Source organism: Caloenas nicobarica, chromosome Z, assembly GCF_036013445.1.
Source record: "Caloenas nicobarica isolate bCalNic1 chromosome Z, bCalNic1.hap1, whole genome shotgun sequence".
NCBI lineage: Eukaryota > Metazoa > Chordata > Aves > Columbiformes > Columbidae > Caloenas > Caloenas nicobarica.
In genome coordinates this window covers 832,982-858,604 of record NC_088284.1, presented here as the reverse complement: position 1 = coordinate 858,604, position 25,623 = coordinate 832,982, and the positions used below count along the sequence as shown (strand labels likewise).

Genomic DNA, 25,623 nt, shown 5'->3' with positions numbered 1-25,623 from the left:
TGCAGGCGAGCACCGATGTGGGAATGTCGGGTTTGGATGGGCTGGGACAACATCGCCGCAGGTGAGCACCGACATGGGAACGTCAGGTTTGGGTGGGCTGGGACGACACCACCGCAGGGGAGCACCGATATGGGAATGTCGGATTTGGATGGGCTGGGACAACATCACCGCACGGGAGCGCTGAACATGTCGGTGTGGATGAACATGTGCAGAGGAGAGGGAACGCCTTCTGCCAAATAGTGTGTTTTTCATGAGAAAACGAAATACTGAGGCTGCTTGTGATGAAGCGTGCGCCATGAGAAATGAAGTTATGCAGAAGTAGAAAAGAGCTGTAGACGAAAACTAAATACCTGCTTAACTGTAAGTGCTGTAATATTGTTGCGTTACTTCTGAAGCATTATCTATATTTTAATAAGTGTTTTGAGCTTTTAAGTCTGCCAGCAACCAACAAGTTTAGTGTGTAGTTCTTGGCGAATCGAGACTTTATATGATCCTTTATCTCTTGCGTTCTTTACCTTGGTGGAAGATCTGATGTGAAATGCTGCCATCACTCTGCTTGAACAGAGGTGTTTTCGCCAAGGAAACGCCTCTACTTTGTCACATATAGAATTCAAGTGTATTTAGTTTCTACGATACTCGTACTGTTGCTCTGGTTTATTCTAGACTGGCAGGCAAAGTGAAGAGTTCTGGTCCATCAAGGCGTGTTCTGAAGTGACAAACCATACAAAATAGGCATTTTTAGTTATAAGCACTTATCTTTTGATCTTTTTTTCATGCTTATTTACACAGTGTTATAAGCAAAATATCTATATGCTAAATATCAATATCCTTGGAATTTGAATGACTAGAGTATTTTGGTGTAGCATACTGCAGATTCTAGAGCATGAAAGCTATCTTCTTCTGGACTAGGCTTTGTGTAGCTTTTGGGGAAGTCTGAAAGAAAACTAGTTCTTTCTGCTGATCTGAAGACAGTTTGTACGGCAGTTCTAGATTCAGGTCAAGTCTCTGGATGAAGCTGCCTGAGCCGGAATTGCTGCTGGTAGAATACAAAATAGAAGTTTTGAGACAAATTAAACATAATCCTATTTTAAAAGGATGATGCAGCTTCTTTCTGTAGTGGTCCTACTAAGGGTAATATTTACTGGTTGTCTGCACAGAGTAACGCTGGGGTGCAGTGCTTCAGAGGATGGGTTTCAGGTCAAATGGAGATTCACCAAATGCTTTCATTTATCCAAATATTTCTTTAAACAGATCACTTTCCCATCAGTCCTTTTAGAGATGAAAGCATTTTAGCTTAGCTGGCTGAAGAGCACTGAGGGCTGGAAGATACCTCAGTAATACACCACGGTGCCTCCTCAGCATTGAAAAACACATGTGCAGTGTATCTTCAAATGCACTGAAAATAATGCAAGAGCGGTATTCTCATGGAGTAGCAGTATTTATTGCTGTCCTTAGGGCCTGAAAGGCATCTCCGGGTAACTGAAATAGAGCAAATGTTTTGCTGAAATAATTCACATGTGGAGAACAGCATTTTTTCCTAGCCGGGCATAAAATCTACTGGCTTTAGTGGTCAACATTTTGCGATTCATTGTGATTGGCGTTTCTTTTTCTTTTTTTAATTTTTGTAATTTGTAATCTATTTGTATTTTCAGTGTAATTTTAGGATCCAAGATAGCATCTAAATTTTATTTTAGGGTAGTAAAGCAAGGACACAGCTGAGCACGTAACAGGTGAAGGTGGCAGCACTGCAGCGCGTCGCTATCTCCAACAGATTTATTTACGTACAAAGAAAATGACAGAACAGCACAAATAGACTGGCTTTAAAAGTCCACCGCATTTACTGTGTGGAGGTGGTTTGGAAATGAAGAACTTCAAGAAAGTAATTTTCAGGTTGCAGGAATGTTTGAGCTGTGCAGCGTTACCTTATTAATGGAAATAAACAACGTATCGGAGCACAATATGATATATATATTCTGAGTTTTGTATGAATTGCTCTTGTACCTCATGAACAGAACCTTCTAGCAAGTTGAGAACGATTCTTGGTTGTAACCAATTCGCAGGGTAGCTGCAGATGGGTTTTCTTGCGATTCCTCTTGTATCTCAGTGCACCATCTCTGCTGAGCTGCAGCAGTACCTGCAACGCATTTGCAGACATTTTCAAATTCCAGCATTTTCTCATATTTTGAGCACTTCTTATTTTACCTGCACTGTCTAGACTTTTTGATCCTGGTGGCATCTATTTGAAGTAGTTTTAAATTAGTTCCTAGGTGATATATTATTATTATCCATGTAATTTTTTACTCAAAGGCTTACACTGCAACAGAAAAAAATATTTGAACAAGCTATAAACTGAAAGTTGTGGGCAGTCATCTGTTCAGTCACATACTGTGCTATTTTTGTTGGGCTGCTTTGGAGTAGGTTACACGGAACCCCAGCACCTTCCGCTAACCCTGTCACAGTTTGTGTCCCCAAAGCCCACCAGAGAGAGACCAGAGCAGCTTTTCATTGGTATTTTATCACTTGTCTACCGTATCATGCGCTATTGTGTAAATCACCAGCAAAGGGAGGTTTTATCATCTGAAGCAAACTTCAGCCTTTTCAGATGCTAATTGCAGAAATGGAGAAAATACACACTCAGTCATCTCTGTCACTTGGTCTTTTCTGTTATGATTCAAAGTGGAATGTGAGCTCACAGGCACAGGTTATTTAACATGTAAAAGTTAATTTTTAATGGAGTTTTCGCGTGTACTAACAGGAATTCTGAAGCACATTGAGAAATGTGTCTAATAGATAATTGTATACCAAGATAATTGAGAGGCTAGGTTGCTGCAATTTGTAATTAGCCGTCTACAAGGAAGGACGAAATTATGGGTAAAATGTGGTTTTGTTTGGTGATTGTTTTCAGTGGGTTATGGTGGTGGTGTTTGTTTGGGTGGTGGGGGTTTTTTTTGCTTGGTTTTGTTTTAATTTCCTGTGAACCCAGGGTTTTTCCCCAAGCTGCGGGTATTTGGAAAGCCGCGGGCAGCTGCCACTCTGGCAGCTGTCGCCCCGCGAGGGCCATTGAGCTCAGCTCTCTGGGAGGGGTTCTGGGCCTGACATCTGTCTGAGGGGCATCTGCCAGCACTGGGAGCGTCCCCGGAGCACTGGGCGGACTGGGGGCTGCTGGGGAGCAGAGCGGAGCCGCTGGAGGAGCTGGGCAAGGGCAGCCAAGAGCCTGAGACTTAGCGTTTACGTTGCTTTAGAAATAACTGACACTTCTAGCATGGTCAGAGATTAAAAAAAAAAAAGCAAAGTGCCTTGGGTGAAAAAGCTAGCAAACTTGAACAAAAATTTCAAAACGCTTTACTTAACAAAAGGCAATCTACGTGGGTGTTAAGCTCTGACTCTGCAGCAGTGCGAGCAGCCGTCGTTAACATGTATGCAGCTACAAATGCCTTTGTATTTGAAAACATAACATTTTTCATTTAGTTCTGCATACTTTCCGAGATCTATGTGTATTGGATGATACGCAGCTTAATGCTAAGCTTCGCCTAATGTTCCTCAGTAGTCACCATCTCCCGTGGTCTGTGTAAGGGGGACATCAGTGTGTGCTTTACACATGGGTGCGGAGTGCACAGGGACGTCGGTGTGTGCTTTACACACCGGTGCGGAGTGCACAGGGACGTCGGTGTGTGCTTTACACACCGGTGCGGGGCGCACAGGGACGTCGGTGTGTGCTTTACACACCGGTGCGGGGCGCACAGGGACGTCGGTGTGTGCTTTACACACGGGTGCGGGGCGCACAGGGACGTCGGTGTGTGCTTTACACACCGGTGCGGGGCGCACAGGGACGTCGGTGTGTGCTTTACACACCGGTGCGGGGCGCACAGGGACGTCGGTGTGTGCTTTACACACGGGTGCGGGGCGCACAGGGACGTCGGTGTGTGCTTTACACACCGGTGCGGGGCGCACAGGGACGTCGGTGTGTGCTTTACACACCGGTGCGGGGCGCACAGGGACGTTGGTGTGTGCTTTACACACCGGTGCGGGGCGCACAGGGACGTTGGTGTGTGCTTTACACACCGGTGCGGGGCGCACAGGGACGTCGGTGTGTGCTTTACACATTCTTGTGCGGGGCACACAGGGACGTTGGTGTGTGCTTTACACATTCTTGTGCGGGGCACACAGGGACGTTGGTGTGTGCTTTACACACCGGTGTGGGGCACACAGGGACGTCGGTGTGTGCTTTACACATTCTTGTGCGGGGCACACAGGGACGTTGGTGTGTGCTTTACACACCGGTGCGGGGCGCACAGGGACGTCGGTGTGTGCTTTACACATTCTTGTGCGGTGCACACCCATGTAGGTTGGTGTGTGCTTTACACACTGTTGTAGGGTGCACATGGATGTCGGTGTGTGCTTTACACACCGTTGTAGGGTGCACATGGATGTTGGTGTGTGCTTTACGCACCGATGCAGGGTGCACACCCACGTAGGTCGGCGTGTGCTTTACACGCCGGTGCAGGGTGCACACCCACGTAGGTCGGCTTGTGCTTTACACGGCGGTGCAGGGTGCACACCCACGTAGGTCGGCGTGTGCTTTACACACTGGTGCAGGGTGCACACCCACGTAGGTCGGCGTGTACTTTACACGCCGGTGCAGGGTGCACATGGATGTCGGCGTGTGCTTTACACACTGGTGCAGGGTGCACACCCACGTAGGTCGGCGTGTGCTTTACACACCGATGCAGGGTGCACATGGATGTCGGCGTGTGCTTTACACACTGGTGCAGGGTGCACACCCACGTAGGTCGGCGTGTACTTTACACACCGATGCAGGGTGCACACCCACGTAGGTCGGTGTGTGCTTTACACACTGTTGTGGGGTGCACACCCACGTAGGTCGGCGTGTGCCTTACACACTGTTGTGGGATACAAACCCTCAGGGTCTCTCGCTGAACGCTGCAGTCTGTGGTGGCAGATGTCTGCTTCCAGCGCTGCCCCCTCTCCCTTTGTGCCGCAGCTGCTCTCCAAAGTCCTGTTGACTTGGGAAAAGTGAGTTCTCTTTGTCTTAGAAAACTATTTATACCTTAATTGTGTCCTTCTGCCTGCTCGTCTTCGCTCAGTGATGTTAGGCAGTAACGCTGCAGCGTGATGTTTTCCTGGGCTCTCCACGTGGAGATTACTAATATCTTGTGCTATTTACTATTACACGAAACACTTAATTGATGACCAGTGTATTAGTAAATATAACCTACAAGTTCTTTAATATTTCCTTTAGTGTTGGAAGCAACTTCTGAAATTTGGGAAGGCTTTTTTTGTTTAAGTTTACTGGACGTCTGTAGTTTGAGATCACTGTCTTCTGCTTTATGCGACAAGGAAGCTATTTTCCACCTGTAATCCAGTAACTTCATTGCAGAATATGAATTTACTGCATCGACAGGAGTAATAACAATTGTGAACTGACGGTGTTTATTGCTGAGATATCTAAACGCTGCTGCCCTGAGGTGATAGAAATTCCCCAGGCAGTGAAGCGGTGATGTAAAGCAAAGACCTGAAACCTCTGCCCTTGTTTAATTTACATTTTTAGACTTGCTGGTGAAAAATGACATAGATGTTAAATAAGGTTTAAAACCTCAAGCCGCAATTTAATTTATAATTACATATAGCTTATTAAGAGACCCAAACTGGGCAGACTTTCCTGTGTGGGTACAGAGCATCTCTCAGGACTCGGGGAAGCCACGGGTGCTTTAGGCACTGCAGAAATTGTTGACCAGCCAATTATTTGTGATTAAAAAAACAGCGATACCTTATTGCACTGGAAATGGCTTGTTTCACACTCCAGCTGTAGTTTGGACAGCTGTAACTGTTCAAAAATAAAATATAATGCAAATGTATTGAACTGCATTAAAAGATTGTTGTTCCAATAGCACTACTTATATGCAAAAACTTTAATTTTACCTACTTAGGCAAGAGAGAAGATGATTGAAGTTCATGCACTTAATTCTTTTACCAGTCTGTGCACTTCGATAAATAAATAGATCATCTACGATTCAATAGGCAAATTGCAGCATATAATAGCTATTCAGAGGCAATTAAACTGCCTTTTTCCATGCCGGCATGTGAGCGTGCCCTTTCACAACCTTCAACTTGATTTGTGGCGATCCAAAATTAACTTAAAAGTCTTGTTTGCTGACAGCTTAAAGCTTAATTGACTGAAAGGCAAACAGAGCGTGTTGTGCATTCAGCGCGTGGCCCTTGCCGCAGTGTCCCCGCATCACGGAACCTCCGGGGTCGAGCGTCGCACCTGCCGGCTCGCAGAAAATGGGAATTACGGCTCTTTGGGCCTGCGCTTGGTTAAAATGATCCCCCTGCAAGGTAGAGCCTGCTACAGCTTGAAGAAGATCTGTACGCCTATCAAAGAATATTGGTCTAAAGACTCTCCATGTTGCTAAACAAGCAATGCGTGAATCCTGGGCTGTGTTTCGCAGTGTCAGTGAATTCGTGTCCGTGCTGAGGGGTGCTGGAAGCTTCCCTCTGTCCCTGAACGTCCGCGTGTCCCCGCGGGCAGGTTTGGTGCCTTGGCACCCGAAATACCCCCCAGGGATGGCTGGTACAAACCGCCATAGGAGACGCCTGCGAAGAAATATTCAGCGGGGATTTTCTCTGCTACAGAATGTTCTTGAAGAAGTATTTGATCATTTCAAATAGCATCTTGAAGCAGCAGGAGTGTATTTTAATCTGTCAAAATCGGAAAGATCTTAAAAGCAAAATACCTTATATTGTCAGACACGATACCATAGGTGCCTCAGAAAAATATGATGGCACCTCACGTGTTGTCGCCCGTAAATTCTTGAAGTTTTGTTTGCATGCAGGTCGAATTTTAATATGTAGAAGTTAAAGAACATGGATTCTAATATCGTTCTATTTCTTCTTGATTTCTTGGCAAATCACAGCGATCTAATTTCTTCTGCCTTCCTATTGATTTCCAATAGGAACAACATCTTTTCATAAAGCATCAGAAAAGTTGCCATTAGGTTTCAAAATGGCTATCATGTAAAATAGTTTTACTCTTAACGTTCCTTTCAATAAAATAATAATTGTACGTCAGAATGTGAAGTCCAGATCTGTTCTGGTTTTACTGAAGTCTTACCGATGTCTAGAGAGATCCAAAGCTCAACAATAAATTTCTCTTGTTAACAGCTTATTAAATGCTGTTGAAAATAGTACCTTACATTTGCATTCATCCGGCTTTAGTTTATTAGACACTTCTAGCACGCTTGCTTTTTGACACTTTGAGCACCCCTGAAAAAAGGGATATTTATTGGCGAGAGAAAGCAGGGAAACCTCTCTCCTGTGTTGTTGCTTTACTTGCTTCAGGTATTCGGTAACTGTTAAACGTCTGGAGGTTTTTAGTCCTTACAGACAGTGACTGACACCAGCAGCTTCGGTATCTGCAGTTGTGGAAACGAAATCAGTTTGCTGCTGGTTTCGTCTCGCCTCGTTATAAAGTACTAATTGGCACTCACGTCAATGCTTCCTACTGCAGAAAAGTTGCGGTGAGGCCAGATAGGAATCTGTAGCTGCATGAGAGGAACTAATACGTGTAATCCATGGCTAGGTTTGAGCCGGGCTCTGGGCTGGTGCCGGCGGCCACCGAAGAGCGACGGCTGCTGCTGGTTTAGCGCGGGTCTGGGGCTGAGGACACTTAGCAGTCCGAGCACCACCGGGCCTATTGCTCAGAGCTTCCGACAGGCTGATTTGGTCTCACCTTGAGCAGAACAGCTGGATCGATTTGAGTCGGGCTGGATTTAAACACACCATTGGCTTAAAATAGCACCACCTACACGCAGAAAATCAGCGGCTTAACCCTTCGGGCTGCCGGGAGTCGCTCTGTAGCACTTTGGTTGGAGGCGAACAGGTTCCCGACAGGGTTCGTTAGCCTGAAAATGACTGTTTCTAATTAACAAGTGCGCTGCGGTTTTTCAGCAGTGCGTGTTTCGTAGCATGTGGTGAGGATGATCCGGGGACTTACCTGGGGGTTCCGACCTCCCCGGGCTCGGACCTTTGATTTGAGATAAGGTCTTACAGGAAACCTTTAACGAAGATGAACCTTCTTTTCATTTTCTGTAAATCTTTTTGTGGCTCCAACCATCTATTCTAAAAAGAATATTCTGTGCTTACCTAATAAATGTCATTATTCACCGTGAGAGGTTTCCTAGGTCTCCTGTGTCTGGCCGCTGCTGCAGCCGCGTTCCTGGCATCACACGGGCAATATCTTGTCAAAAAGCAAACCAGCAAATGTCCTGCCTTTAACAGCACACAGCTGTCTGGTTAATAAACTTTGCTGTAAGGTGTCCTATGAAAGATTAGAAAAATAAGCTTCTTTATTTTCAAATACTTTGTTGCGGACACACAAAGAAAATAGCAGGACAGGTATTATCAAAGAAATCAGCTCAGCATGCCAATAGGGAGGAAAAACAAAACAAAGCCCCCAAAAAACAGCTTTTGTTTTTATTCCAGAGCAGTTCTTTTGCTCATCCTTACCTAAATCTGTTTTCAAGTGGTTTTATCAAGTCCTTTTTCGCTATCTAAACACATACATATCTCTCTTTTAAAATGTGTGTACCTTATCAGTGAGAACAATAGACACACACAGGAAATTTTCATAAAATGTATTGGTTCTTGTGTGGCTCCCTTCCCTGTCTAATCGTTCTTTAGCAAATATCTTCAGAAAATACAGAAAGCGATTTAATTTAAAAATACTAATTGCTATGACACTAAAATGCCTGCACTTCTTTTATTGAGTAAATGTTATTCCAACAGCGTGCGTTTCAACTATATCTGGATAAAGCTGCAGTGTAGTTTGGTTTTAGTCTTTTATAGTTCTTGTCTCAATTATAGGAGCAGTAAAAAGATGTATTACAAAATAGATTGTCTTAATGAGCAAGCTAGTTTTTGAAATTTGTCTTGGATTCTCTCTCATGTGGGCTTCCTGGAACAGCCCCATTTGCAGGACTTAGGAAAACAGCAGAAAGGAATGGTAAAAAAAGCTTGATAGCTGTAGAAGAGAAATATTAGGTTTCAGCTGTCACAGGTAGTCCCTCTAACCGCTGTGTCCCCAGATTTGTGCTGTGCTCAGCTGACATATCGTGACTGTCACGCTGCCAGTCAAGCTGCAAAATATTTTCTTTAATGTGGGAGGGGCAAAAAAAATAGTTTCACAAAATACAGGAGCTTCCAGTCTGCGCTCATGTGGATCTTGGATATATTGAAGCCCATGGAATTGTTCTGGTTTGTAAGGGGCAAGGGTCACGGCTTCAGGAATGTGTCAGTTTTCTGTATTTGCAGGTATTATTTCACTATCAATGAAGAAAAGACTGAAAATAGAAATAAGATGCTCCAAAGAAAAAACTTTCTGAACTAAGCTAAACTGTTGAGAAGAGACTGTGTGGAGCCACTGGATATTTATTCAGTGCTATATTGCCAGGAGCTCGCTGGTGAGCCTGTTGGCATCGCTGTGTGTCCCCAGCACCGCCAACGTGTCCCCATCACGTCCCCAGTGTCCCCAGCACCAGCAGCATGTCCCCATCACGTCTCCAGTGTGTCCCCAGCACCGCCAGCACGTCCCCAGCGTGTCCCCATCATGTCCTCAGTGTCCCCAGCCCTTCTCGGCGGTGCCGGAGGAGGGAGCTGCCTCTGCAGCAGTGGCCACACTGCCCAGCAACCAGAAGCCTTTTAGCAGCGTGAGTTTGGTGATGAGTAACCGCAGTTCTCGGAAGGTGAGATAAAACACATCGGGTCCTGCCTTTCTGCTTTTTTCTCCTGGCCACTTTCTGCTGTTATTTCCTCATAATATTTTTCAGTTCTGATTTATCGTGAGCTTTCAGGAGGTGCTGAAATTACTGTAATTATTCTTCTGTATGTAACTTAAAAACTAGAATTGTAGGCAAACGCAGCATGGCTTTGACTGGTTTAAGAATCCTGAACTATTAAAGGTAAAGGTATTTCTCATAGGCATGTTTAGTGTACAGTTTTCTGAAAGGTTTTTGCTATTTCCTCTCTAGGTCACAAGCAAAGCAGCTTTCTGTGAATGTATTTACTGTAGGAAAATAGTACACTTGACATGAAGAAGTATTTTCAATTATTGACAGCCAAGATGGAGCAAGGCTCTCCCCCGTAGTTCTTGTACATTCTTTTACAATATCCCTTCAGTGCAGAGAAACGCCGACAGTTCCCAGTGTGAGCAGTTGCAGAGGTTGTTGCCAGTAAGTTCTGTCTCTGCCAGTGTTGGGGTGTTCGTGTCCTCCCTGGCATCGCCTGGAAGGACTGCGAGGATTTTCTGAATTGAACCGTATATCTTTTTCAGACCTAAAAAAGAGAGAGAGGAAAAGGGATGAAGAATAGGAATCCTTACCCCAGGGAGGCTGCTGCTCTGGGCAGTGCCAGCGCCAAGCAGATCTAACACCCGCGAGCCGTCCGTCTCTGTAAACCGCTCTCAGCCCTCACTCAAATCCATTGATTGCTATTCCAGTTAAACCTGGAGAACTTAATTTGTCTTTTAATCCTTTTATTGTAAGCTAGGATAAAATTAATTTTACCCAAGAACTGTGCAAAGCCAATTAGCGCAATCGTTAGAGTTATTTAGTAAAGTGCTTCAAACTGTTAAATTTTGCCTGACCTCATGGCTGCACTCTGACTGTTTTTTTAAATGAAGTAATCAATACCTCACAGCCTTTTAAACAATTTAAACTTCGGAAAGATTTTACCTTTATTTTAAACACTTCCTAAATACGCTTCCTGCTATCTGTAAGGCTGGCTCCTCTAAGCAGTTGCGGATGTGTAATTCTCACAAATGGAGATATTTTGAAATATTTAACATGGTTGTTAATGTGGCTGGGGACACGCGTGGCCGCCACTGGTTTCTCTTTGGGTATGTGCATCGGGAAGTGTGTTATTTTTACAGCTGAAATGCAGAATGGTTTTTGTCCTTTCACCGGGGCAGCTTCTGTTTTCCGCATAGAGCTATTTGAGGTTATTAATTTTCTTACTGTGATAGGGTGATCAACCGTCCTGTCAAGAAAATGGATCTCTCTGTCACCCTTTAGCATGATTAAATGGAGGCACGTCGCGGTGAGAAAATACCAAATTTTCATGAGACAAATGAAACTGTAGAAAGGACTACTTTTATAGACGTTATTTCATTTTAAGATCTCCCAAATGGCTGTCAGTTTATTTGTAGGAAGTCATTGCAATTAACTGTATGTTTCTGCTAGTAATTAAAAATAAAAGGGATGGGGGGCAAAAATATTTAGAGGTTTTTTTCTCTGTCGTGTGGAGGTTCTGGGAAGGGGTGTTACTGGGGAGAGGGTTGGGGTTTTGGGTTTGGGGTTTTTGTTTGTTGGTTTGGTTTTTTTATAGTTTCTTGGTTTTATTTAGGGGGTTTTTTGAGGTAGAAAATCCTGTGTTACAGCAGTGAGCAGGATAAAGACTGTCACCCACCAGATCGCTCATGAAACCCTCTAAGAATATTTCCCACCGTGTTCTGGTTGGAACTGATTGTTTGGCTCCTGAAGAGTCGTCTCCTCCGCATCCAGGCGCTGGAGCCGGGGTCAGCGGGAGGAGTCGGCTCCGTTTTCCCTCCAGATCCTGTGTTAATTACAGACTTATCGGGCTGTCAGACTAAATGTAGCATCGTGTGCCATGCACCGATGGAGCTCCTGTCCCTCCGTGGGTCGGCACGGGGCTCAGGGATGCCCGCTGGTTCAGTGTTCGCTCTTTACATTGAAACGTGAAAGTTCTGCTGAGCCAGGCCTGTAATTTGAAGGGTGCTCTGAAATCCGTCTTTCGGGATCCAGCGGAGGGCCGACTTCATCTTGCTGGAACCAAACAAAAGGTGGGGTGGTGCAGCACCAGTTTCCGACTGGAAGCAGCCCACGGGTGGGTTCCTGGTCAGCCCACGGGTGGGCTCGTGGCCAGCGCACGGGTGGGTTCCTCAGCCCACGGGTGGGCTCGTGGCCAGCCCACGGGTGGGTTCCTCAGCCCACGGGTGGGCTCGTGGCCAGCCCACGGGTGGGTTCCTCAGCCCACGGGTGGGCTCGTGGCCAGCGCACGGGTGGGTTCCTCAGCCCACGGGTGGGCTCGTGGCCAGCCCACGGGTGGGTTCCTCAGCCCACGGGTGGGCTCGTGGCCAGCCCACGGGTGGGTTCCTCAGCCCACGGGTGGGTTTGTGGCCAGCGCACGGCAGGTCACCACTCGCCACCCATCACGTCCCCCGGCCCTGCCCAGCAGCTGCTCGCAGCCTGGCCAGCGCCTGCTGCGCCGCATTAGAATAGAAATCCATAACCGGGGCTGTGCTCATCCAAGCAGGGGAAGAAACGAAATTAAACGGTATAAAACAATCTTGGATCGGGAGTTGGCACCAATTCATCTTGATCCGAGCTGTCAGGCGGGTTGCGGCTGAGCACCTGGGCTGGCGGTGGTTGGTCCTTGCCTGGTGACAGCGGCGTCCCTTGGTGGGGACACCCCCAGAGGGGTGTGCGGCAGCGGTGTCTCTCAGCGGGGACACCCCGAACGGGGTGCACGGGACCCCCGCGGCCCTGGTGCTCCGTGGGGAAGGCGCAAGGCCCATGCGTGAACGGTAACGAGGAGCCGGTGTCTGTAGATGGCAGGACTGGGCTGAGCCGTTGCTAAACGATTAAAACTGTTACACATTTGGCTTTGTCTGTTACAGCCCATTTTCATCTTTCTTTCTCTTCAGGCAGTTACTATTGATTTTTTTTTTCCTCTCCTTTTTTTTTCCTCCCCTGCCATTGTTCAGCTTGCCGTTGTTTTCCCCTCCCTGAGGCTGCCGCGTCGCTGTCCCCACCACAGCCAGCTTCCCTGGACCAGGAGGGTTTTCTAAGACGGGTTCTGAATTTGGTTCCCTTCCTGGCGGGTACTGTGCCATTCCTACCCAGCCACATCAACGTTCTTAGCAGAGAGAGACGTGCAGTGCCAGAATTTCGTGGATCTTTTACCAAGTGAACAAATAAAAATATTAAATTAGGCATTTTTCTGGCGGCTCTTTTTTCCTGTGATATCTTGACAGTTTTTGGAGGGTGGGTTTCATTGGAGACAGGCCTGGAAATACGTGGTATTTAGACTTTTATCATGTGTTGTAGGTTTTGAAAAGTAAAATGGAATCACCTTCACCAGCTAAAAATCCTGGTAAGGGCAGTAACAGTCCTGAAGACGTGACTTAAGTTAAACGAAAACCTTTTTTGTTTTACTGGGAAACGCAATGTTGTTTGCAATACTAATGAAAAACCCTGCTTTTGCTTTTTCTCACATTTCTTCCTTTGCATTGTAGGTTGTCTGTCCGGCCTCCCCCAAATGAAGAAGATCTCGACGTCGTACGAAGAGCGGCGGAAGCAAGCGACAGCCATCGTCCTGCTGGGGGTGATCGGGGCAGAGTTCGGGGCTGAGATCGAGCCTCCAAAACTCCTCACTCGGCCGCGGAGTTCCAGCCAAATTCCCGAGGGCTTCGGTTTGACCAGCGGTGGATCCAATTACTCCCTGGCAAGGCACACGTGTGAGTAGCCCTGGCGCTCGGGTAGAGGAGGAGAGGATGGGGTGTATCTTCCCTTGACTCTTCTGCACGTTCAGCACGTGGTGGCTCTTGCTCTTGGTGGAGTTGTTCCCGTAGGGCTGGACGCTGCCAAGGTCACGTATTCGCACACAGACCTTTCGGGGTGTGGATCAGGAGACTGAAGAAAACCGTACTGGCGGTGAGGGCACGGGGAAGCGTGCAGGGTGTCTGATGGAAAATCAAAGGCAGATGCATTTAGGTCTCTTCCAACCGAAATGATTCGATTCTATTCTAAATTCAGTTCTTCAAGCAAGAAAAGGCAAAATTCTTAGTGCGTGCTCAAACTTGCGTGTTTTCTTTGGTATGTGTCCTATTATAACTTTCAGACACCACAGTAAAATGGGTACAGTTGTTCTTTGTGTTCCAGTGACACAGAAAATGTCTTTCCCCTTCAGAACAGCTGAACAGTTGGTAAGTGCAGCCTGGCCATAGGATGTAAGCAATGGTGGGAGTCAGCAGCACTTGAATAAGTTACTGGTTATCAAAATGAATTCCTTCATTTACACCGTTAACGCATGCCGAGTTTTTGCTGTATAAATTGTGCGTGTTGTGTTTTACTGTAATTAAGAAAATAATAATCGTGACCCTTTTTGAGAGGGTGGAATTCTCTAGAAATCCATGCGGTGACCTCACCTGACATCCTGCATTAATCTCCGTTGACCTTACAAATAGTTCATGAGATATTTAATTATAAAACGCCACCCGAAGAATTTCTCATTACAGATGCACCACATCACACTTAAACTGCAGCTAATGCTGTGTTTATAAAGTTAATGGGCTGATAAATCTGAATGACTGTTCTGTCCTGAATATGAAAATACTTGATTCTGTTGTTAATGCAGTATATTTTTCAAAGCATCTGCCATCAGTATAGTTATTAATGGTAAGTGTTTTGCCCTTTAACTCAGTCAGTGTCAAATACGACAGCATGTTCATGGCATTGAGTTACTGATATTGTTTTTCAGGCTACATGTACATAACCTCCTCGCAAAGCGCATTTTGGGGTTTCCACGTCGCGCAATCCATGGCAGCAGCTCCAGTTCTGCGGGTTAATAAACAGCCAGCAGTTGGGTTCCTAACACAGGCTCGCGGTGCCATCTGTCACTCTTTGATTATGATGTCCCAAATTCCTAGCGGCTGGCCTTCCTGCCTGTTGGGCAGGAGGGCAAGCAAGGGAAACTCCTGGACGGAAATAAATATACCTGTCTGGGTAATTGCGTGGGGTTGCTGCTGTTCAGATACTTTTCCTATCACTGAGCTGTGTCTGTCAGATGTGCCACCTTTGGGCAGTCTCTGTTCAGCCGCCTCTCTGGAAACCCTTAGCCAAAACAGTTCAGTCATTAGGTTAGCATGAAGAAAATATTTAGTTTCCAAAGGAAATACAGTTTCATTAACATTGGAAATTTGGCACATCCATGTTTGAAGCGGGGATTTGCTGTTAGGAAGTAGCTTTTGCATTAGGTGTGTGTCCACCTTGTCCCCTTGTGTCCCCTCCCAGGGACATGTGGAGCAGAGGACGAGCAAGCGCGATGGGGATCCCTGCTCGGCTCTCCTGTTCTAGCCCGGGACCGTTGCCATGCCAAGTAGATGAGATACTGCACATTTTATTTTCCTCAATTTGGGAGTTTTTGCTTTTTTGTGTTATTTACTGCCTGATCTTCAGGCTTCAGCACTCAGTAGAGTCTCATCACTGCAGCCTGTGAGTACCTTTTCTAAGCAATATATTTTCACAATTTTTGCCCGTGAGAACAATCAGCCCTTGAACAATCCCCCCAGGGCACTGGTGGGTTCCCCAGCACTGGACACGTTTGGGATTGAGCTGGGCAGGGCTGGGCCAGCCTGGCTGGACCAGGCTTGTGCCAAGAAGGGCTGGACCAGAGGATCCTTGTGGTCCCTTAAATCTGGGATTCTGTGATCCTGTTGCTACTGGAGCTGTGTCTGTCTGTTAGAGAGGTTGCACTGTGGCTTTGCAGTCCATTTTTACACATATGCAGGCACACAAAATGTACGCAAGCACAGAATGACTTGGGGTGTAAAGTCAGGTATTTCGTGTCTTCTCTTAAACAGGGGTTTCCAGCATTACAGTATCCCAAATATATTTAATCTGAAAATAGAATTTAACATGGGGTAGACCTGAGATTCTTTGTGAACGTGGGATTTGACTCCATCGGCTGCCTGGAAACCTCTTCTAAGTGTCTTTAGATCTGTTAGTTCAGTGTTGTGACAAGCCCTGCGAGGAGGAGGAGGAGGAAGGTGGCCCCTGCTGGTTGTGCGCACGCATCGGCAGCAATTAGCGCAGACCAGCGAGCGCTCGGGTCGGCGCTTGCAGGAGCAAGAAATGGGCTGAGCAGCTGAGCAGCCGCCCTTCCAAGCACGTTCGGGGAACCGGCTCAGTAACTTCATTTGGACGAAACCAAAAGCACAACGGTGCGACGAAAGCACGTAACTGATTTTACCGTTCCCAACGAGCCTGCGAGCAGAGTGTGCCGTTTGCTGGGCTGGATTTTATATCGCTTGTGCAGAAAGCTGCTCAGGTTTGCATGGATCCCGTGGTGTGGGCGTTACTCCTATTTGGATCTGTGTGTTTCAGTCGGCATGCTGTGAAATTCGGGGCACTAGTTTAGATACATACATCCCTTGTTAACTTCAAATTTCTTTAACGTTATGTTTTGTAAGCATTTGTTTTCATGTCATAACATAAGAGCACATAATCAACTCAAACGTGTGAGACTTGAGTATCATGTCTGAGATCATCTCTGAGATGACGGGTCACAGCTGCTTGGAATAAATTGCTGTGCAGAACAACAGTAAAATGATAGAGCAGGTTAAGTTGTGACTGACTCCTTCAAGTTATTGTGGCGACTTGACTTATTTCATGGATATTGTGCATCTTCTGCTGTCATGTAGGTCACGAGTTGTCCCAACTGCTTGAGAAGATGCGTTACAATTATGGGTAACAGGAGAAAACTCCTAAGATTAGCACAGAGTTTGGGTAGTGCTGTGATGGAAAAAACAGCTAATTCCTATGAAATGATGATCATTTTTATGGAAATAGCTTTCCTTAGAAAACATTATATAATTTAGATTAAAATAAATAGCGTGGTTTAATGGAATTATGCAATTATCAGGACTGAAAATACAAAGTTTAATGCACAGTTATGACCTGAGTCGTATTGGCTTTCTCCTTCATGCTAGATTATAAACAAATTTTGGATTAAAATAATGGTAGTGTATTCTTTCTATAGCACTGTAATATAATTTCAGAGTTGGAGGAAGAAGGCATTTAAGCCAGCATAGTTGGGCGCTCTCCATAAATTGAAACAAGTCTGATCTAAACCTCATTTACTGTCTTGGAACAGAATTGATCTTGCTTTCACATTTGATTCCCCCACTGCAGGTTTGGAGAGGAAGAAAAATGGCATTGTTAGGTGGGTTTAACTAGGCCAGGGTTAGACTGAAAAGGCTGGGAAACCAGCTATTAGAAATATTTTCTTCTTTTTCCTTTGTCTCCCTTCCTAATGAACAATGCAAAATCTTACAGAATTTTATCCGACGTGGAGGCAGTGTTCTTCCGGCCCCCCTGACGGATATTCTTTACTGTTTACTTCATGGAAAAAGCAATATATATTATGGTGTTTAACAGAAATGCTGGGAATTTACTGCACCTAGAATTGATTGTTTTGACCTATTAAACCTCTTGTTAAATTTCCAGAAATTACGTGGATGATGAACACGGAGGGAGTGTTCCCCTTAAGATTAAACTAAATTTCTGAGGTTTCTTACTTTGAATACAACACAATTTCACTACTGTCATGCTCGATAACTGCTTTGCTTCTTAATATACCCTAAGACCATACTTTTGAAAATACATGCGCACCTTTTTCGTGTCAATCCTGAAATTACCTGGGAAGTCGCAGGCATGGCATCTATTGCCAGAACGGTATTTAAACGGCTTGAAGAGACCAGCAGCAAAAGGAAGTTCAGTTAAAAAACTAAGTGTCAGAATTACATTAAAGGCCAAAATGAAAATGAATTCTGTAAAAACATGTAGGAAATTTGACACTGAGTGTGATTGGAAAAAAAAAAATCATTTTATCATTAAGTTTTCAGAACAAATAATGTGACTATTCATTTTTTAATTTAGGCCTAAAAGTATCCCTGGTTTTATACCTGTCTGAAAGATGAGAGAAGATATGTAATAAAAATTCACTGTACTCGAAGTAGAGAGGGCTGAAGGGATATGGATTTTTAACCCAGCTATCCAAATTTATATTTCTGTATTTCTCTTGGCACATCACACAAATATTCATCAAATCAGGAAAATATCACCCAGAAGGGGGGACAATTTGGTTTAATTTCTTGTAGAAAAACACAGTCAGAGGGAGAGAGGGCTGAAAAAATTAGAGCTATCATTCTTCACTTCTTACATAAAATCAGAAAAAGATGCAAAGGAAGTTAAATCATATTCCTGGAGTCCATCATTTTTATTTAGTTGGAACTTGATCTTGTGGCAAATTATGAGAATGGGAGTCAGAGTTATCAGTGTCTTGTTCATGCCTGTGCTATTGATTTTCCTGAGCAAATTATTTAATTTTTTTAAATCTATCGGCAAAACGGGGATAACAATGCTGACTGATGTAATATGGTTAAAGCTCTTGAGATTCAGCAGGGAAAGACATCTTGGAAATCCAGGGGCTACATGCATCGAAAAGAACTGATAAGCTTTAGGATTCATGTCACATCTTCATTAATAAAGATGCCATAAGGAGCAAAGACTCAAACCTCGATGTGTTCAGTACACCCCTGGAAAAGCAGGCAGGTGTTTAACTGCACTGGGTTTGCTGGATATAGAGCTTTTTTATATAGGAATTTCATCTCCTGAGCTACATTTCTGCTGAGTTCCTGCTTGAAGTAGTTCCATCTAGTAAGTCGCATCCTAATTTTTAAAGCAAGGAGCTTTATTCTGTTCTATATAATATTCTGTTATTGAGTTTCTTAATGGCTGCTTTTAGCAGAAGGTACGTGTAAATCAGCAAAACTCCGTTTTCCCTGGGGCAGATTTTTTTGTTTGAAGGGTATGGCGTTATTTGGATTTAGCCGCTGGTTGTAATGATGTGAGGGTGCATAGAGCGGACCCCGGCTGTGCCGGTTCGGTGGCCCCTTGTCCGTGGCGCTGTCCCGGGTCCCTCCAGCGCTGTCTGTGGGCAGCGTGGGCTGGGACCCCCCCAGCAGAGCCGCTCCAGGCTAATTACCTCTTTGCTGCGCTGACTCTAATGTGACATGTTTATTGCCTTAACTAACAACTCATTAGCTTAGTTGATGTTTTCGTCAATATTAATTCGTTCATTTAAGCCAAGTCAAAGCTTAAACAAAGACGTCCAGGCTGAGGAGCGGGCGGCAGAGTGACTTGGGCTCCGCTCATCCTTTCCCTGAGCTGGGTTTGCAGCAGGAGCGGTGCCCGGAGATCCCAGGGAAAAGCGGGCGGATTTCTCTGCCCTCACGTTTGAGTCGGCACGATTTCCAAACAAAATCCTGATATTTGGAACGTGAAATTCACACAAATTAGAGCTTCATGGCCTGGTATCCACTTCAAGAAGAATCTTTCGGTTCTTTTGTTAGACACGCATTGGTTGGTGTGACGGGACTGGAGAAGCATGTCTGTTGTTGGCTTTTCTGAGCACATTGAACCACAGGTGGTTTATTTAATAAACAAAACAAGCAACTCAGAAGCTGGTTCTGAAAGCTGAAGAAAAACCTGTTAATAGGCTATCTTTGCCACGGGAGCAAGCTAAAGGAACATTATGAAGAGGTAACAATTACGTAGAGGTAACGATAAATTATCTGGGAGCGTTGCTTGTTTTAGCCCTCCTTTGCGTCTATAGATATGTAATTACCAAAAAAAAAATAGTCTGCTAAATGAAATTGTTAATCACATTTCTTCAGTGTGTGTGGCACATTTGGAAATGAGCCATTGTTTTGGTGGAGAGTTTTGGTGACTTCAGTGACATTTTCCCCATCTCTCGGTTAAGCAGATCTGGCAGGAACTGCTGCTCGCTGTAGCCGAGATACCGATTAAAAAGCGTGTAATCTCAGAGTGGTTTATTTTAACTGATACTTTCCCAAGTTTAATCTTTTAAGCTTGTTCTTAGAAATTCTTTCAAAATTATTTGGTTTTTTCTGAACATTTCTGCTAATATTACAGATTTTCAGGATTTTCTTAGGAAGTGTCTATTGAAGGGAGGACTTTTTTTTTATTGTTTCTGTATTGATCTATTTTGTCTTTTGCACAATTTGCAGGCAACAGTATTTAGGCATGTAGACTTTGTGTATTTTTCCCAAAACCGCATTTAATACTATTTATTTTGTATTGCAAATACTACGTTTAAGACTCGGGGCAGCCGGCGTTGTCCTGGTGTGTTTGGTTGGGATCCCCGTGCCGCGCAGCACGGTGGTTCCAGCGAGCAGGGGCCGCGGTTGCGGGCGGTGGTTGGGAGCAGAGCCGCGGCGCGGCGTGGCTCTGAGCGGGTTCTCTCCGCAGGCAAGGCGCTGACGTTCCTGCTGCTGCAGCCGCCCAGCCCCAAGCTGCCGGCGCACAGCACCGTGCGCAGGACCGCCATCGACCTCATCGGCCGCGGCTTCACCGTCTGGGAGCCATACATGGACGTGTCGGCCGTGCTCATGGGGCTGCTGGAGCTCTGCGCCGACGCCGAGAAGCAGCTGGCCAAGTAGGTCTCGGGTATCCAGCCCCAAAACAAAAACCCTGCGGGTGCGGGTGGGATCCTGCCCCGGGGGTCGCGGCAGGGGTGGGACGTGGAGTGACTCAGGTTGCCAGTTGGGCGGTTCAACCGTCTAACTTGCTGCTTCCAAGACCCTCTCAGGAAGGGGAGGGTGTGACGGTGACGGTGACACCGCGGCGCTGGCACCTCCTGGCACCGCGTCGCCCCCTCTGCGCCTGGGGTGCGTGGCACTCGGCTTCCCGTTGTATTGCCAGTTATTCCGAGAAAAGAAGCGAGTTCAGTGTTTTTATATGTAAAATACATCCGTAACACAAGCTGAGCTGGGTGAAGATGTCCCTGCTCACGGCAGGGGCTGGGCTGGGTGACCTTCAAAGGCCCTTTCCAACCCGAACCTTTCTGGGATCCCATCATGATTTTTACCCTTTCTCTGTTGTAAAGGTGGTATTTTCCACCAGTGTGTCTGAATACATGGATTTTTTTTTTTTCCCCGTGGTTTTACAAGCCCACCCCGTCAGGATGTGAATTGTTTTGGAAAGCACCCTTTGAAAAGGTGGTTATTTTATCAACAGCATCGCTGTTCGCAGCATCAAGGTAACTTGTAGACTTAGGGATTACTCAGAAATCATAAACTCAATAGACCACAGCCTGTCTCTAGGGTCAGAGAACAACTTATTAAGGTGTCCTAAATCAAGATTTATATGGTATACTGTCTTGTACCTCCGTTCTAACCTCTTTGAAATAAAATCTTCTTTCAATTAGGTGTTCGTAATTGGGGTTGGAGGAAGGAGCAGATTTCGTAAGGAAGTCTGACACTTTGATGTAAAATACACAGAAAAAATGTAATACTTTTTTGTGGGCTTTTTTTTGGTGCACGGAACTCTAAGTGCGTATTTGTTTAGTTTCTTAAAAATTACTATAATTGTACAACTTCTAGTTATATGTCCACAAATATGTAGGCAGATTTTTACACTTCATAGTGCCGTGTGCTATCAATCATGCCAGCAAATTATTATGGCTAAATCAAATCATTATGGCTAAATGCTTAAGTGAGGTCATTAAGATGACTTTGTAATAAAGGTAAAATCCTGTCTCTTAATGCATTTTGTGTTAAGATAATGGGATTCTTGAATATTGTTGTTTGGGATTTTTTTAATGTGTGCAGCTTTGCAGGACATGAGTAGTGTTTTTGTTGAGTATCCATGAGTTTTGATTTGAGGCCTGAATGTATAAATGTCAACTGGGAGCCCCATTCTCACACAACGGTATTTACTTACACCATCAATCTGATTAATGACAACAGGACTATTTGCACAGAAAGGGTTTTGCAATATAGTCCTTATTTTTGTTATTGTTTGTTGTAAAATTGATCATCTCATCTGCAATTTGTTCGAAGTCTCCATCTGAAGAATTTTCATGTATTTAGTTTTTATAAAAAGCAGCAGACGTGACCGATTTGATGTTGCAGTTTTGATTTCCTCAAGATTTAGAGGCTGAATGGTTGCTGGGGCGGGGGGTGTTAATGGGGAAATCTTCGGAAGCTGGATGAACGTTGTTGTTTGTCTGGGCTTCTGTCGGTTCTTGTGGTGCCACAGAAGCAGCCGCGATGTTTTCCTTCCCCGCCGCCGTGGGCTCGCAGGAGCCGCGCGAGTCCCTGCCGTCCCGCGGTGACGTCCCGGCTGTCACAAAGATTAGCGCGGCTCTGTCCGCCACGCGGCTAAACGGACGGATCAGCGTGCAGCCTTGAGGAGCCCAGCGCCATTTCCATCGTGATAAATTGCATAATAAGCGAGAAAGTGTTTGCTTATTAATCCATAACAAGATTTAGATTGAAAGCGGCCTGTTCGGCGCGGACTGCGGCCAGGGGAGCTGCAGCGTGTGCGGGTTCAGCATGTGTCTGCTCCCCACGCCGCCCGTGGGCCCTGCACAAAAACACCTGCCCCCTGCTCCCCTCCTGCTGGGGACGCATTAGGAAAGAGCTTTATGTCAAGCTTCTGCTTTTCTTAACAAAAACAAAACAAAAAAATCGCTGCACATTTATTGACCAAAGAACCAGCCGTGGTTTTCTTTTTTCCCTTCTGAATTAGCTAAATATCTGAGCTGTTTTCCAAAACCGCGGTATTTGTAACTGTTCCACTGCCGCAGTTCGCCCCAGTGCCCGCGGCGCATGTGGCCTGCCGTGCCCAGTGGAACGGCTCCGCTCCGAGGGGTGTTCTGCCATTTAGTGGACTTGGATTTCTTGGCACGGATGGCGATAGGGATCATTGCTGTCTGTTATTTTGCTCATTGAATTACAAGCTATAGTTTGATATAGATTATGATATAATACACCCAAATTAGCAAATTGCATTCTGATTGATCCGTATGTTTATATACGTGTGTGCTGAAACAGGCTAAATCTCTTTAGTTTTGTGTTTAGTGGAAAACTTTACTTTTATATAGGGACATCCCTGGTTGTGATAAATTGTGCTACACGTATAAACAAGTTATATATTAAACTAATCTATATTTAATTGAAAATATTATTCGAATAGTATATCGGTTCTCAAAATCCTCCAGATGCCGGGATTGCTGGCCTGGGGGAAGGCGGGGGTGGGTCTCAGGAAGGGAAAGTGTCCAAAAGAAGAGAAGCTCTCAAATGCTAATGTTGCGAGGTGAATAAGCAGATTAACTCAAGTATTTTTGGAGTTTGGACAAATGAACCGGTGCTTTTCCTGGCCGCTCTGGGTGCTGTGGGTCTGGACCTCACCCGGGCTCTGTGCCGTGACGTGATGGAGACGGTGACGGCGTCTTGTTTGCGGGGTTTGGCGTGCTTGGAGCAAAAGACGTGTTGTGATTGCCACGTCTTTGGGGTTGTTTCAATGTCTCCTTTCCCTCATTTCTTTTCAGAGCAGGTTGTGTCTGACTCTGTTCTCAGAGCAAACGGATCTGATAAACCAGGGTTTACCAATTTATAATAGAAGCACATAGAGATGCCAGAGATAGAAGTGTGGAATGATTCTACTCTTCTCCACGACTGTGCTTTTATTTTGTGAGCCTTGCCTACCGTGGAGCTTGCTTGCAGCCTTCTGGTTTAACGAAGTCTTGCGGAGCCTCCGAGGCTTTTTAGCAAAAAGCTTCACTGTTATTAACACTTCGCGTTCAGACGCACTGGTACTATGACCAGCTCCTTTACAGCTTGCCGGGCCACTGCTTGGTGCGAGTGTGGGCACAGCAGCAGGACTGATCAGACCACGTGTTATAGGAAAAACACTTGAAAATGTTTTAAAGCTGGCGGCCTGGTTTGCAGCCTCTCTTTCCTTGCTGCTGTGGTCATTACTACCTTTTTGTTTCTTGTGTTTATCGTATCATAGCAAATGAAAACATTGCGTATGGAGAATTTAGGTGCCCGTTAGTCCCTTGCTGCTATCCAAAGAATTGTGGTTAAAACTCGGTGTTAGAAATTCTAAAGAGCAGGTGAGTAATGTCGGTGTTTGGACAGCACAGGGTAGGGGCTGTCTGTCGCCTCACGCCGCTGCCGTGGAGTCACGGAGCAAAGCGAATCAAACCGCGTAGATTCAGTGCTGGTGGTTCTTCCAGCAGCTTCTTGCTTTTCTCTCCAGTAACCAGTGCTTAGCTGAATTCGGGAGAATTACTACGAGGAGGGTATTTTTTGCAGCCTGTGCTTAAAATGTTGTAAAAGAAGAAACCGTAAATTCTCGGGAAGACATTCCGCGTTTGCCTCGTCCTCAGTTGGGTTATATGTATTCAGCACATACAGATAATTTGTTAACAAGGCCTTTCTAACACTTTAGACAGATGCGCATACTGTTTTCAATCTTCATGGTTGATTATTCAATTTTGTATTTGATGATAGAACACCCTGACTCCTAATCACCGCTCATTGTTGGAAGTCCATTATATTCTAACTGTTTGAGTGCTCCCGTTGACCTTGAACCGACATTATAAGCTGTTTCTAATCTTTTTCACTCCATATTTCTAATGCTCCTTTTCTCTCTCCCTCTTTGTCCGGCGCCCGTTTAGCATCACAATGGGGCTGCCCCTGAGCCCGGCGGCCGACTCGGCGCGCTCGGCGCGGCACGCGCTGTCGCTCATTGCCACGGCCCGCCCGCCCGCCTTCATCACCACCATCGCCAAGGAGGTGGGTGAGCCTCCGGGACCCGTGTCCTCCTCCCTCCCAGAAAGGGAAGCAGCAAGCGTAACGTTTGTATTCCTGCACGTGGCCAAATCGCCCAGAATTTGTGATGTATTTAGCAGAGTCCCGTGACTTGTGTCTGGCTTAATTGTTGTACGCTGATTATAGAAACTTCCAATAGGGTGTGGAAAATCCTGCTTTTTCTGGGTGATGCAGACAGGACTTCCTTAAATATGAGTTAGAACGGAGTGGGGACAGAGCCCCAGGGGTTGGTGTGGGCTGAGCACAGTCTGGCTGAGCCTGAGCCCGGGTCCAGCCTTGGGCTGAGCCGAAGCGATAGGCTGGGCGATGTTCAGTGCCCAACCAAGAAAAGCCTGTTATGAAGCAGCCATCTAACACCTAAGGAAAGATGTACAAGTATGTGGAAATGATGTAATCAAGACCCAGACATTTCCTTACCTTGGCCTTTAGTTTTGTGAGATTCAGAATGACGTGAAGCAGGTAAGCCCTAGTCTGGAAACTCCACCAAGGGTAACCGTTAGTGGCTCCGCTGATGAGTAACGGGGGAGGGAGAAACAATGCGCAGATCTCCAAGTGAAGCAGAGCATTCTGCACGGTGCAGACCTTCTGACCGTAACCGTGCGCGGTGAGGATGTTGAGCGTCCGCGCCTCCCCTGACCCCGCTGTCCGCAGGTGCACAGACACACAGCCCTGGCCGCCAACACGCAGTCCCAGCAGAACATCCACACCACCACCCTGGCCCGGGCTAAAGGGGAGATCCTCAGAGTCATCGAGATCCTCATCGAGAAGATGCCGACGGACGTCGTGGACCTGCTGGTGGAGGTGAGGCTGTGCTGCCGGCTCTGCTGGGCCTTCGATGTCTTGGCCAGGAGCTGGGTTGGAGAGTTTCCTTTTGTGTGGACCGCAAACCTTTCTGTATGCAGAGGATTTGTTTTATACTGCCCAGCTCATTATTTGAACTTTAAAAGCTTAAATTGCATTAAATTGCGCTGTTGGGGCAAAACCCCAAGTAAGAGAACTTGCTGGAGGTCGGGGGTGCTCGTGGCACTGGGGATCCCGCGCATGGTTTATCCGGCATGTTCGTTGGTGCTGATGGATGCTGTTGAGGAATGGTACAAATGATG

At 45.9% G+C, this 25,623-nt stretch overlaps 1 protein-coding gene across 4 annotated transcripts in view; it reads left to right on the top strand.

The window, feature by feature from the left end:
* Positions 1 to 25,623, top strand: part of WDR7 (WD repeat domain 7) — a 72,904-nt gene that overhangs the window by 33,721 nt on the left and 13,560 nt on the right. For 3 of the 4 annotated variants that reach the window (XM_065656122.1, XM_065656119.1, XM_065656120.1), the window contains 4 exons: positions 13,331 to 13,552; positions 20,148 to 20,334; positions 24,367 to 24,484; positions 25,172 to 25,321. In XM_065656122.1, the coding sequence (XP_065512194.1) occupies positions 13,331 to 13,552; positions 20,148 to 20,334; positions 24,367 to 24,484; positions 25,172 to 25,321 (677 nt within the window). The remainder of the gene's footprint in view (positions 1 to 13,330; positions 13,553 to 20,147; positions 20,335 to 24,366; positions 24,485 to 25,171; positions 25,322 to 25,623) is intronic. The other variant, XM_065656123.1, reaches the window with a different exon arrangement.